At 40.0% G+C, this 13,438-nt stretch overlaps 1 protein-coding gene across 4 annotated transcripts in view; it reads left to right on the top strand.

Annotated features, from left to right (window-relative positions):
- The window catches only part of UPF2 (UPF2 regulator of nonsense mediated mRNA decay), a 108,793-nt gene that overhangs the window by 14,241 nt on the left and 81,114 nt on the right, over positions 1-13,438 (top strand). For all 4 annotated transcript variants that reach the window (XM_075208642.1, XM_075208638.1, XM_075208641.1 and 1 more), the window contains exons 3-8: positions 3,015-3,358; positions 6,488-7,267; positions 7,869-8,029; positions 8,700-8,897; positions 9,953-10,099; positions 11,733-11,836. In XM_075208642.1, coding sequence (XP_075064743.1) covers positions 3,033-3,358; positions 6,488-7,267; positions 7,869-8,029; positions 8,700-8,897; positions 9,953-10,099; positions 11,733-11,836 — 1,716 coding nt within the window. In that variant the 5' untranslated portion in view covers positions 3,015-3,032. The remainder of the gene's footprint in view (positions 1-3,014; positions 3,359-6,487; positions 7,268-7,868; positions 8,030-8,699; positions 8,898-9,952; positions 10,100-11,732; positions 11,837-13,438) is intronic.

Genomic DNA, 13,438 nt, shown 5'->3' with positions numbered 1-13,438 from the left:
TTCACTTAACACAGTTGGGGGGGTCACTGTGCTCCTTCCCTTTTGTTCTGACAGTTTTGTTTGTTCTGTTGGTTTTGTTTTGCCCTCTCTTAAGGCTTTGTTAAATAAACTGAAGTTGATGACCGGAGGGGCATAGAGAGGAAAGGAGCAGGCTGGACAAGTTTAGTGCCTTACTCCACACAGCACCCTCTATATCCCATGGCGGACAGTGTCCCCCAACTGTGTTAAGTGAAAGATTTTACGTCCAGTACAAAAATCTTATCATACACATGAATCACCCTGGACCTTGTCCAACTTTTTTTAATATTGCACTTGGGCTTTTGGGAGGGGTGGGGGTTTCTATCTTTTCAACTCCTATTTAAAATATGTTCCAGGGGACCTGCTCTGGGTTCTAGTGTTCGCTCCAGTCCGAATTCTACTCCACAGGGATGGCAGCAACTCAGCTTTGATGCTTCACTCCCTAGGACCTCCAGGCGGCAGTGAACCTTCAGGATTTGTTAGAACAGCCGGCAAGGCTGTAGAGCAGTGGTTCCCAAACTTTTTCAGTTCGCGGCACCCTTAGAGTCTTCATAATTTTTTCAAGGCACCCCTCCAAAATAATTACCGAGCAGTCCCGTGTTTATGTCAGGACAGAAATACTTAGTAAGTTGTTTGCAAAAATATTATACATAAATCCAAGGGAAAAGAATATTTTTATATATTTTTTTCAATTCTATTTCTGTCAAAGAATAATTTACAGCTAATATTAAGAGGAATAAGATCAAACAAAATAAAACATGTACAAAAATCATCACAATGTGCCCCTTCACCTTTTCACTACTGTGTCCCTTCATCCACACACACTGTCTGCCCCTCTCTGTCCCCACACACACACACTGTCTGCCCCTCTCTGTCCCCACACACACACTGTCTGCCCCTCTCTGTCCCCACACACACACACTGTCTGCCCCTCTCTGTCCCCACACACACACACTGTCTGCCCCTCTCTGTCCCCACACACACACACACTGTCTGCCCCTCTCTGTCCCCACACACACACACTGTCTGCCCCTCTCTGTCCCCACACACACACACACTGTCTGCCCCTCTCTGTCCCCACACACACACACACACACACACACACACACACACTGTCTGCCCCTCTGTCCCCACACACACACACACACACACACACACTGTCTGCCCCTCTGTCCCCACACACACACACACACACACACACTGTCTGCCCCTCTCTGTCCCCACACACACACACACACACACACTGTCTGCCCCTCTCTGTCCCCCCACACACACACACTGTCTGCCCCTCTCTGCCCCCCCCCCCCCCACACACACACACACTGTCTGCCCCCCCCCTCCCCACACACACACACACACTGTCTGCCCCTCTCTGCCCCCCCCCCCCACACACACACACACACTGTCTGCCCCTCTCTGTCCCCACACACACACACTGTCTGCCCCTCTCTGTCCACACACACACACACACACACACACTGTCTGCCCCTCTCTGTCCACACACACACACTGTCTGCCCCTCTCTGTCCCCCCCCCCCCACACACACACACACACTGTCTGCCCCTCTCTGTCCCCCCCCCACACACACACACACACACACACTGTCTGCCCCTCTCTGTCCCCCCCCCCCCCCACACACACACACACACACACACACTGTCTGCCCCTCTCTGTCCCCCCCCCCCACACACACACACACTGTCTGCCCCTCTCTGTCCACACACACACACACACACACACACACACTGTCTGCCCCTCTCTGTCCCCCCCCCACACACACACACACACTGTCTGCCCCTCTCTGTCCCCACACACACACACACACTGTCTGCCCCTCTCTGTCCCCACACACACACTGTCATAGTACTGCCAAATAAGCCACAGTCCCCACTGGATCACCAGGTTGAGTTTTAATAGATACATTTTATTAGTATAGTTTATTTTTAAAATGTACATTTTTGCCATTTACATAAGGAGCTCTGTGCCAACAATGCTTTTATTAATGTATCCATTACAGCGATGAAACATCAGTCTTTAAAGAGTGTCCCTCAGCATGTGGGTTATGGGGATTTGGATACACCACTAAAACTAGCAGCCTTGATTTACTGGCTACATTTTGTTTGAAACAGCAGTTACTGCTACATTTTAATACTGTAATCTGTTTTTGCACCTTTCTTTTACACATAGACACCAGGGGGTAAATGTATCAATATGCGGGTTCTTCAACACCCGCGTGTTCAGCCTCTTCCGCGATTAAATTTCAAGCGGCGCTGCATTGTAAAGGGAAGTTAACCCTTTACAATGCAGCGCCGCTTGAAAATTAATCGCGGAAGAGGTTGAACACGCGGGTGTTGAAGAACCCGCATATTGATACATTTACCCCCTGGTGGTAAATGTATCATACTCCGGTTTCTTCATGTTGCCGGAAATCGGCGAGATGACAGATAAAATTTAAAGCGGCGCTGCCTTGTAAAGGCAAGTTTCCGTTTACAAGGCAGCGCCGCTTTAAATTTTAGCTGCCATCTCGCCGATTTCCGGCTACTTGAAGAAACCGGAGTATGATACATTTACCCCCTGGTTTTCTAGTGCAGAACATGATGTTTTACTTTTGTGAGATATTGATGGAGCTCAGTAATTTACTGGAAACTTTACATACTGGACTCCCCTCCATAGAGATTTTGTAACGAGATAATATTTTGTAGGTGGAAAGGTAATAAAAACTACTATTAAATGCATGCTTTAAAAGGCGCTTCACTTGCTATTTAAAAGGAAAAAAACTCCTATGTGCTATTGCTGCTTTAAGACGCAAAAATACCAGATTTCATTCTTGATGTCTGCAACTTTTGTCTCACATCTGTATACATATAAATACAACTACTTACACATTTGTTGAAACTTAGTCTTTTACATAGATACTAAACATATTTTGACTTCATGTTTATCTCATGTTTTTGGAAAGCAAATGTTTTTTCTTACCCCACTTTTGTATTGAAAGGTTTGTTTTCGATGAATAATGCCAGCAGAGCGTAACAATCCAAGCATGGAAGAGAGAGAATCTACCTGCATGTCAAAAGATAGAGACTGCACTGACAAAAGGCCAGCAAACAGCAGAGAGCGAGCCAAAGATGATATAAAGTTGAGTAGCAAGAGAGACCAATCAAAAGTTACAGAAGAGAAGAAAAAGAAAACAGATGATGAGAAGCGTAAGAAAGAAGACAAGGATAGTAGGAAGGAGGATGACTTGTTGAAAACTGAGGAGGAGGAAAAACGCATAGAAGAGGACAGAAAAAAACGGGAAGAAGAGCTTGGACATCAAGAACAAGCTGCTTCCCAATTAAAGTAAGACAAATGCTTGATTATTTACAGTTACAAAGTATGACCTGGATAAAACTTTTCTGAATTAATGATGCTGTGCGTCCTCTGTTTACCAGTAGCATTTAATGATAATTCCATTATCTTTTAGAATATGGTTGCTACCAGTGGTCACACTACATTTTTATTCTGTGATATTAAATTATTCATCCTAACATTTTAAGGGTGATACCATGTAAAGAGGAGTATGGCATTATAGTGGTAATTAAATTTTTTGGGGGTAAAGAGGTTTATGATGTTTATACCTCTGCTTACAGATAGGACAGCATCCTAATAACAAATACATGTTTATTATTGCATTCATAAAATAATGTGTGTATGTATATGTATGTATATATATATATATATGTGTGTGTGTGTATATATGTATATATATGTATATATATATATGTGTGTGTGTATATGTGTGTATATATATATATATATATATATATATATATATATATATATATATATATATATATATATATATATATATAGTGTATGTATATATATATATATATATATATATTATATATATATATATATATATATATATTTTTAATGTCTTTACCAATGAAGTTAAATTGCAGTGGCTGGTTTGCTCATCTTGATGTATGAAGGCTGAGGACTTACCCCATGCAGGTTGTAGCAAACAAACCTTTCCTTCTCGATAGCCGCCAAGGCGCTGTTTTCGCATCCAGGTGTAATAGTATGTAATTGAAGCCGGAGAGTCGCGGCCGCAGCTTCCGATGGTTTGTGCATGCGCATGTGATGTGGAAAAAAAGGTAAACAGTCTTGTCCTCTGTTGGCTTCACTCGGAAGCTGAGGAATTTCAAATAGAGGAACAGCTGATAACCTACGTGTTTCGCCGAAGCTTCTTCAGTGATTGTAGTAGAAGGAAAAGTGCCAGTTACTTAAGGGTAGTCATGGGGGAGGTCCGCACCACAATTGGTCAGTCCTGGTGGTCTCCGATTGGTTCTGCTAATGATTGGCATGTTCCTATGCTAACAGCAAAATAATAGTATCATTGGTGAGACCTAAAGTAATTACGAGTTCATTCATAGAGACAGATTGATTAATGCATATAGAAACAGCCACAGTAAAAGAGTAGATGTATCAGTAATGTTTATAGATCTTGGAACAGATCTGGAAATACGATAAGCATATACATACAAAGAAACCAGGGCAGTAATAAAGCTTAAGGGAGGAAGTCACAAAGTGGTTATAAAAACTGATTCAATTCAAAGTCTGTTAATACCTTGTGGGACCAAGGTTTTTAAGCTGAAAATTAATTTGTAAAGCTTAGACCAGTTACAACAAATTGTCAGTCTTTTGGGAAAATCAATCCACATTGATAAACTGTCCATCTTCCTGGCCAATTTCCCATGGCACAGATTATACAACTCATGTAAATTATACTCTGAATCTAATCCTTTTTATTTTAAACTGCTTTGTTTGTGTGTTATGTTAATTGTTTTTTTTTTGTTTTTTTTTATATCTGAATGCACTGTACCTTTTGTATACTAAATCTATAAATTTAGTAAGTGGCGTCCTTGATACTCTAACAAATCCATTAGCCTGTTAAGAAGAATATAGCTCGACCAAGTTAACCCTTTGAATGCCGGTGTGTGATATGTTGATACATTTGATTAACAAGCTTAGTGTGTGCTTGCATTCACATTTGTGTAACAGTCTGGAGGTGTGAAGAGTTAACCCTTTGATTGCGGGAGGGGGCCTTGCTAACCTATGGGTAGCCAGAAGCTATATGTGACAGTATGGGAAAGTATATTGGGGTCATATTGCCTGTAGTCAATAGGTGGAGGCAAACCTGAAGTAGGGGTGAGAGCTCTGTTGTGGGCCGATTCAGTAGGTTTATAACATGTGTGATAAGTAGAGAGAGACTGCGGGTTAGAATTGTCTGTAACCTCATACAGCAAATACCCAAATTCACAGCAGGTGGGAGCGCATTCGTGACACCCTTCAACACAAACAAACATTAAGGTCCATTTTGTAAGAAGGCAACTATCCTACCAGTATGTTTCTGGAGTGTGGAAGGAAAGTGAGCACCCAGAGAAAATCTATGCAAACACGGGGAGAACATGCAAACTGCTCCCAAAGAGAGCCTTGGTTGGAATTGAAACCTGTGAACTCAATACATTTCCGCATCAATGCACTAACAACTGTGCAGCTTTTGACCAGATCAATAAATTAAGTACAAATGGTGCCTCTCAAGATTAACTGACTTAACAGGATCAGCACAGGAAATTGGAGGCAGTACTTCTGTAGCAACGTGGGCCACAGAAGGAAAGACAGACGGTAACTGCTGGCCCACAGATAGTGAAAGCAACGCTCCTTTTTTTTTTTTTTAAACTCTTTATTTGTAGAGGAAACAACAGGAACAGTACAGATAACATTTGCAACGCTCCTTTTTGCCATGTGAACATTCAGACAATTCAAGCCTTCTCTTCTAACAATACATTCTTACATTTAAATCTGTATTATTCCTTACAAATCCAAAGAAAAGTGACTTGTGGCTTTCCTGCTGCAGTGGATTTGTAGTGCCACAGCAGCTGCTTTGCCCAATCAAGCAATAACTTTAAGTGCTAATAATTTTTCTTTCTTATCACACCAGCCACTCCAGAGCAGTGCTCCAACCAATTGGCTTTGGCAACAGGCAATTTTGTCATTCTCACTGTTGGCAACATGTGCCCAGCTTGACTAATCTAGACAACTGCAATGATTCTGCAAGGCCTCAGGGTTGCATGTAAATATGTTAATGCAGTCTCTGTTAGCTGCTTTTTCAGTAAGTGGAGCAAAGTGCTCAACTTGCAGCAGTCAAGTTTGGGTGAGTATTTCGCAGTTGTCCAGGGTGGTTAACGTGGCATCGAAGTGAACCGGACCAGTGTTGCTGGGTTCATTACATATAGAATCCCAGGGTCAGGTTGTCTTGTTCTTAATGTACAGGAACTGGAAAGGTATTTGAGATGAAATGCAATTATTTACATCACTTTTCCCGAAATCAATGCTTTATCGATTTGTGACTAATGTAGATGTAAGCTTCCTTTTTTTTTTTTGTAATGGAAACGAATTAACAATATATCTCTTGTTGTACAGAGAGAAAGAAGAAGCACATCAACTGCACCAGGAAGCCTGGGAACGACATCAGGCCAGAAAAGAACTCCGCAGCAAGAATCAGAATGCTCCTGAACACCGGCCTGAAGAGCACTTCTTTAGCAGGCTGGACTCTAGTCTCAAGAAAAACACAGCCTTTGTGAAGAAACTTAAAACCATTACTGAGCAGCAGAGGGATTCCTTGTCCCATGACTTCAATGGCCTTAACTTAAGCAAGTACATCGCGGAAGCTGCAGCTTCAATAGTTGAAGCGAAACTAAAAATTTCTGATGTTAATTGTGCAGTGCACCTGTGCTCTCTCTTTCACCAGCGTTATGTTGACTTTGCCCAGTCTCTTCTACAGGTTTGGAAAAAGCATTTTGAGGCCCGCAAAGAAGAGAAAACACCTAACATTACTAAACTGAGAACAGATTTACGTTTCATTGCTGAGCTAACCATTATTGGCATCTTCACTGACAAAGAAGGCCTATCTTTAATCTATGAGCAGCTGAAGAACATCATTAATGCTGATCGAGAGTCTCACACTCACGTTTCAGTAGTTATTAGCTTCTGCCGTCATTGTGGTGATGACATAGCAGGTTTGGTCCCAAGAAAAGTGAAGTGTGCATCTGACAAATTTAGTCTAAACTTCCCACCAAGTGAGATTATCAGTCCAGAGAAACAGCAGCCATTTCAGAACTTGCTGAAAGAATACTTCACATCTTTAACAAAGCACCTAAAGAGGGACCACCGAGAGTTGCAGAACACAGAGCGCCAGAACAGGTAACAGGAACACACCATTGTTTTGGTTCATGTGGATTTGTATGTGGTTACAGTAAGAAACAACTTGACATCTCTTGGCTTTATTTTTATTTTTTTTACTCTGCACAATACATTTCCATTAGAGACACTGTACACCTACCTAGTATTGGTATCAAACGCTTCATTGTCAATGTGATGGGCCACCACAGGTGTGAAGTGAAGGAGCATGGAAAGTTTATGTCTGACAATCAATAACATGCTGCCCTTTACTGCATTGAATGCACCCTTCTTCAAACCTCTGCTGTCCGGGGAAGTAAAAGGGATTAGCGTTTATGCTGGATAGGTGTTCCACTCCATTTAGATGTAAAGTTGATGCATGGGATAGAGAGTTTGTATTATACAGTATATTGGGTACCAAATAATTAGGAAATCCCTGCCAAATTTTGCTATTTAATTCAGTTGACCTGTGACACCATCTGAGTTCATGCAAAGTAATGTGTTTGTCATCTGTGTTGACTTTATCAAAGTTTTAATTGTTTTAGTACATAATGCTTAACAGCAAATGTACAAACTATTAGCTAGCTAAAAAATTCTCTGTTTTGTTTTCCTGGTTGTTTGACAGGCGCATCCTTCACACAAAGGGGGAATTGAGTGAAGACAGACACAAGCAATATGAAGAATTTGCAACATCTTATCAGAAATTGTTGGCAAACTCTCAATCTCTTGCTGATCTCCTGGATGAAAATATGCCTGAACTTCCTCAAGATAAACCTGTACCAGAAGGTGTGTGTTCATATAGGAAAAACATATTAATATAATTTATCACTAGTAAAAGTAGTTTTAAAGTCTGATTCATTTTGTCTAATGTTGTAGTTCTTGTAATATGTAAACTTTCCATGTCTTGGTTTTAAGGTTTTCAAGATTTTCAAATGAGGTCCTCTGCATACCTAGTTTTGCATTAATTGCTAGTTAAGCATGGACATAATTGGGCAAGGGCACACTTTCTTTTGTCCTTATGCATCCTATGTGCAAAAGGCCAATACTATAATAACACAGATGTCATCATCTGAATCTAATTTCCATGTGTGTCTAACCATGTTGCTTGTTGTAATGTGTATGCAAACATTGGTGCAGGACAGTGGGTCATGGCATTTTCAGAAAATGTAACTTTATTCTTAATCCTTATTAATCAATAACTTATCCAATAGAATACAAAAGGATAGCACAAATTGCATCTTTTTATGGAAAATTGCACTGTACACATTATAAAAATGTATTCACTCTTATAAAATAAAGGTATTTTCAGGGACCAATCTTCAATACTCAGCATTGTCCCTGGAAATGAGTCACAGTTGACAAGTGTATGTGTTTTGGTTTTTTTCTTCTGGATGTTACCATAACTATATATTGCTTCAGGATTCATGTTTTTGACATTCTTTATGTGGTTTTGCAGAACATGGTCCCGGCATTGACATATTTACACCTGGAAAACCTGGTGACTATGACTTGGATGGAGGCATCTGGGAAGATGAGGATGCTCGCAACTTCTATGAAAACTTGATTGATCTTAAAGCGTTTGTCCCTGCAATTCTGTTTAAAGACAATGAAAAGAGCACCCAAGGCAAGGACTTTGGCAAAGATGACATAAAAGGTAAAGCTTAGTGTTGGTATGTTTTCCAATATACAGTTTCCTATTTGAGGACATCCTAAGAAGCTGTCAAACAACATGCTTGAGTTTGAAACAATCAGAGTAGTTAATTACTCATTTATGTGACGCCACTGTCCATTACAGGATCATGATTATTTTTAAATTGCTTTTGACTAGGGTCAGCACACTTTATTGCAGGGCTTCCCAAATCCAGTCCTCAGGGAGAACAGGTTTATTCATTACCTACGGACACATTTTAACAGACCCACAGGTGGTAGTATTTATTTCATTTGTCACCTGGAGAACCTGCACTGTTAGGGGGCCATGGGATCTGGATTTGGTAAACCCTTCCTTATTGCATTCAGTCCTCATATCTTGCTTGTTCAGGATGTTCTCAATGCAGCTTATTAGATTATGTGAATATTCGCACATAATTTCGGGAGATGAGTGTGTGAATCTTGTAGAAAGCAGTAACTTGTCCATTTGTGCGATTCATGTTAGTGAGGAGAGAGCAGTGGTGTGATAGAGGCAGTGTCCTGATGTGAGATGGCAATTGAGACCACAAACTGAGTACTAGATAGTAGAAGGAGCAGAGTCTCCCAAGAGCACATATAAGTAAAATTATTAGGATATTTATTTTATGTTTTTGTGTATTAGTATATTAAGTCTTTGCATGTGTAAGCATGGTTTTTATATTTTGTGTATGCAGAAGCAAACTTTCATGGGTAAATTATTGCTACCGCTCTCACTTGGCTTGCTTTTCAGATCTTAGTCTATGTATGGCCCATTTTAACTGAAATGTTCAATGAAAGCAGGCACTCCATTTCAGCTGGTAAATGCTTTTAACTTTGTTTTATGTACATCAGATGTCCAAGTATCTGGTTTATGGAAAGAGAACATATAAAGCTCAAAATGTTTACTCTTGTCCTTCACCTACCCCACATATAACCACCTCTTCCCAAAAATCCCCCTGTGTTGGATGCACTAACCTGATTGGTCTTGTTAATTGGGATACTGTTTATGGGATTGTAATATATTTTTATATACAATGTTGTCAGATTCCAAGGACTGCAAAGAGAGAGACGTGTCCACAACCGAAGAGCTAGAATTGGAATTGGAGACTTTGGATATAAATGATGAAACAATGGAGCTGGAAGGTGTAGAGGAAGCTGAAGACCTCACTAAAAAACTTCTTGATGAGCAAGGTAAAATAAATGATAAAACAACAATTGAAAATCAAGATCTTTTAATTTGAGCGCCAAGGCCTCAAGTCAGGCCTCAAGACTAGAGATAATCTTGGTGACCAAGATAGCCTACTTAATATATTTTATACATGGCCTGGGTATATGTATCCACAAGTTAAGGACCTGCAATGTTTTTAGCTAATAAAATGTGGGTCACCCAAACCTTTTTAGGGGCAGTACTATGCACATTTGCAGGTAACTGTGTAATACTTGACAATGACCAGCAGATTACTGTTTGTTTTAAATATTTTATACACGTCAAATGACCAACAAACTGTAAAATTTGTCAGGCACTGGCTCTATAAACAGCCATATGACTGTATTTCAGCCAAACCCCCTCCTAACTACATTGCCTTAAAGGACATGCTGGGAGCTATTAGAATTGTTTTATAGCTCACGATAACATGCAAATGATTGTTAGAATACTGTCAATTATACAGCTGACATGACCAGCATATTTTACACACCCCGTACCTAATACAATAAACCATGCTATACCAACCTGTGTCCACACGTGAATTTACTGCTCCCTCTTACTAGTTCCTTCTGTGCACCTGCTCAGAATCATTACATTTGTTTACAGGCCTGTTTGCTAATGAAAGCAATTTGGGCCATTGTAATAGTTATGATGCTCCACTGTTCTGTACGCTGTGCCTAGAATCACTTTTAGGATCTGTTAGGCAGTCAAGAGATGATCATGATGCGCAGGAGTGGGCTGATGAACAACACATACTCTTTTCAGGCCTTTAGCACATTTTAGAATTAGCCCTTGCACTAATGATCATTTGATGTATGCACAGAACTTTGAAATCATTATTGGGCACGCACTCTGATCTTAACTGACAGCACGGTTCCATAAATTGACTTCTGTCCCTACTGCTAATTTTGCAAACTAAAGTGATGGAAGCCCTTTCCAGACTTCTGCTTGATCACACCATAGCTAATCTTTTGATTGGGCTCCTGTCTTTGTTCATAACCAAATGGCAAATACTTGTTGTTTTGTTTTCTACACAAAGGTACCATTCCTGGTTTCTGTTATGATTCTTGGATATCTGCATTGAGACCTAGTGTGATCTCCTTTCTTGAAGGAGTTTTCTACAAAGTGGTTGACCGATAGTTGACCCTCTATACAATAGTTTAATTATCATGTACAATAGTGGTGTCTGTTGCACCTTACAAAAATCGTTTTGCTGTTAATTTCAGTAGAAAAGTATGTATGCTTTGTGGGGGATTTTTCCCCCTCTTAATTTAACCACAACTGTACAAATGACAAATGTCCATCTTCCTGCGTTGAATTACTGAAATAAACACTCCTAAATAGCTCTTTGTTTCTTTTTTCTCCCATTTGATACAGTGGACTTTTAATTGCTTGTATATGTGTAGTCAAATATAAAACTTGTTTTATAAAATAAATATATATATATATATATATATATATATATATATATATATATATATATATATATATATATATATATATATATATATATATATATATATATATATATATAAAAAATATTACACATAAAATTTTTCTTTAGTGGTTGAGTTGTCGTCTTTAATTGTTTTAATCTACTTTTCATTTTTGCAATAGAGCAAGAAGACGAAGAAGCCAGCACTGGTTCTCATTTGAAGCTCATCGTTGATGCGTTTATACAGCAGTTGCCCAATTGTGTTAACCGTGACTTGATAGATAAGGTAAAGTTGATAGATAGAGATATAGATATATAGAGCGAGATAATGAGTTTGTTTTTTTTTGTTTGTTATGTTTATTGTGATTATTTGAAGACTAGTAGCATTTATTTTTGTACTTCTAATGGTCAAAGCCTGGATGACGTTGACTAAATATTTACCATAACACTGAAGGGTCTAGCAAACTACAAATCTTTATATTATGGCTAACAATAAAATAAAAAAATAAAAAAAATATTAAATCTGGGTTATCTTTTACAATGGTTGTGAAAGTCTGTAATTAAAACATTATGCCTACCAAAGTGGGGGAAAAACATGTTGATGACTGCTTTTGACTTCTCCTGGCTAACCTCTTGAAGGCATGGGCAATGATGAGAAGAATATGTGAAATAATGCCAACAAAGATTTTTAGAATTGGTGTGGCATGTTAACTATATTTATGTTCCCTCTTGCACAGCCATTTGGGACACTGTTGATCATATGGTATAGTGGGCACTGACTGGCCTGCTTCCCTCCACTCTATGCACCCTGGACGGAGGACAGTCTGTTTTTACAAGTTCCTACGGCGTAGGGTACTTTTCAATTTAGATATATATTTATTTTTTTTCTATTTTAATTTGAGGACTGGTGGTGTTCATGACGAGAGTCGGAATGGCGCCGTCGGCACTCCATTATTGACCCTTGCTGTCTAAACTTTCCCAGCAAAACGGTCAGCTGGTCGCTGGACACAGTAACCGGGGACTCAGAAGCTGCACCAGTGCAATGACAGATCGCTGCACAGCCTCAGTTTTCCCCAATGGCGGTAGAGATGAGGCTGCAGCCGGTCTCCACCCCTTGGCTACTGAGGACCAAACATCAGTGGCACGACAGGTAGGGGAGATAAGTCTGGTAAGCGGCTGTAGCTATGACAGCTCTCCCCAGAGTCTTTTGGCACAGACAGATCCACTGCGTTGAGAGGGGCAATAGAGGTGCTTCTTCAAGGTGGGTGGCTCCTCCCATATTCCCGCAGTTTTCTCTGTGAGGATGTCCGCCATTTCAGACACTGCGGTGCCTGGTCTCTTATTTTACCTGTGTAGTATTGTTGGCTGAGTTAACTGTCACTGTTACTGTACTATTTCCATTACTGTTTGATTATTTTTTTTCCTCACTTGTGTCATTGTACTCTGTCTATACTGAGTACTTACTTTCCCATGTTAGGATATTTTACTCTCTTGTATATAGAGTATTAACTTGCTGCCAGAAATTTGGTGCTATTTATAATATATCTATGTATACCATTGAGGGATATCATTTATATGTGCGTAAACTGTAAGATTACGCTCTGTCATAAATTTTGTTTTCTACGGTTTTTCTCTTGTCCTCTTTCTCTTTCAGTGTATTTACATTTCAGAAAAAGGGTAGAGTTCCAGTTCCAAGGCTGCCTGTGCCAGCTCGGTGGTGTGCATCACCTGTTTTAGGTGTCAATCAAGGTTACCAAGTGGACATTGCAGATGCGCGACTTGGAAGTCTGAGAATCCATGTCTGCCTTTGTCTGGTGGAGCCGACCTGGTCTAAGAAATTGGCTAGTTCCATTGCAGAGCTCAGACTGGAAAATGTGCATCCAGCAAC

The sequence above is a fragment of the Mixophyes fleayi genome, chromosome 4 (genome assembly GCF_038048845.1).
Source record: "Mixophyes fleayi isolate aMixFle1 chromosome 4, aMixFle1.hap1, whole genome shotgun sequence".
In the NCBI taxonomy this organism is placed as follows: Eukaryota; Metazoa; Chordata; class Amphibia; order Anura; family Limnodynastidae; genus Mixophyes; species Mixophyes fleayi.
This window is presented reverse-complemented; position numbering and strand designations above follow the sequence as displayed.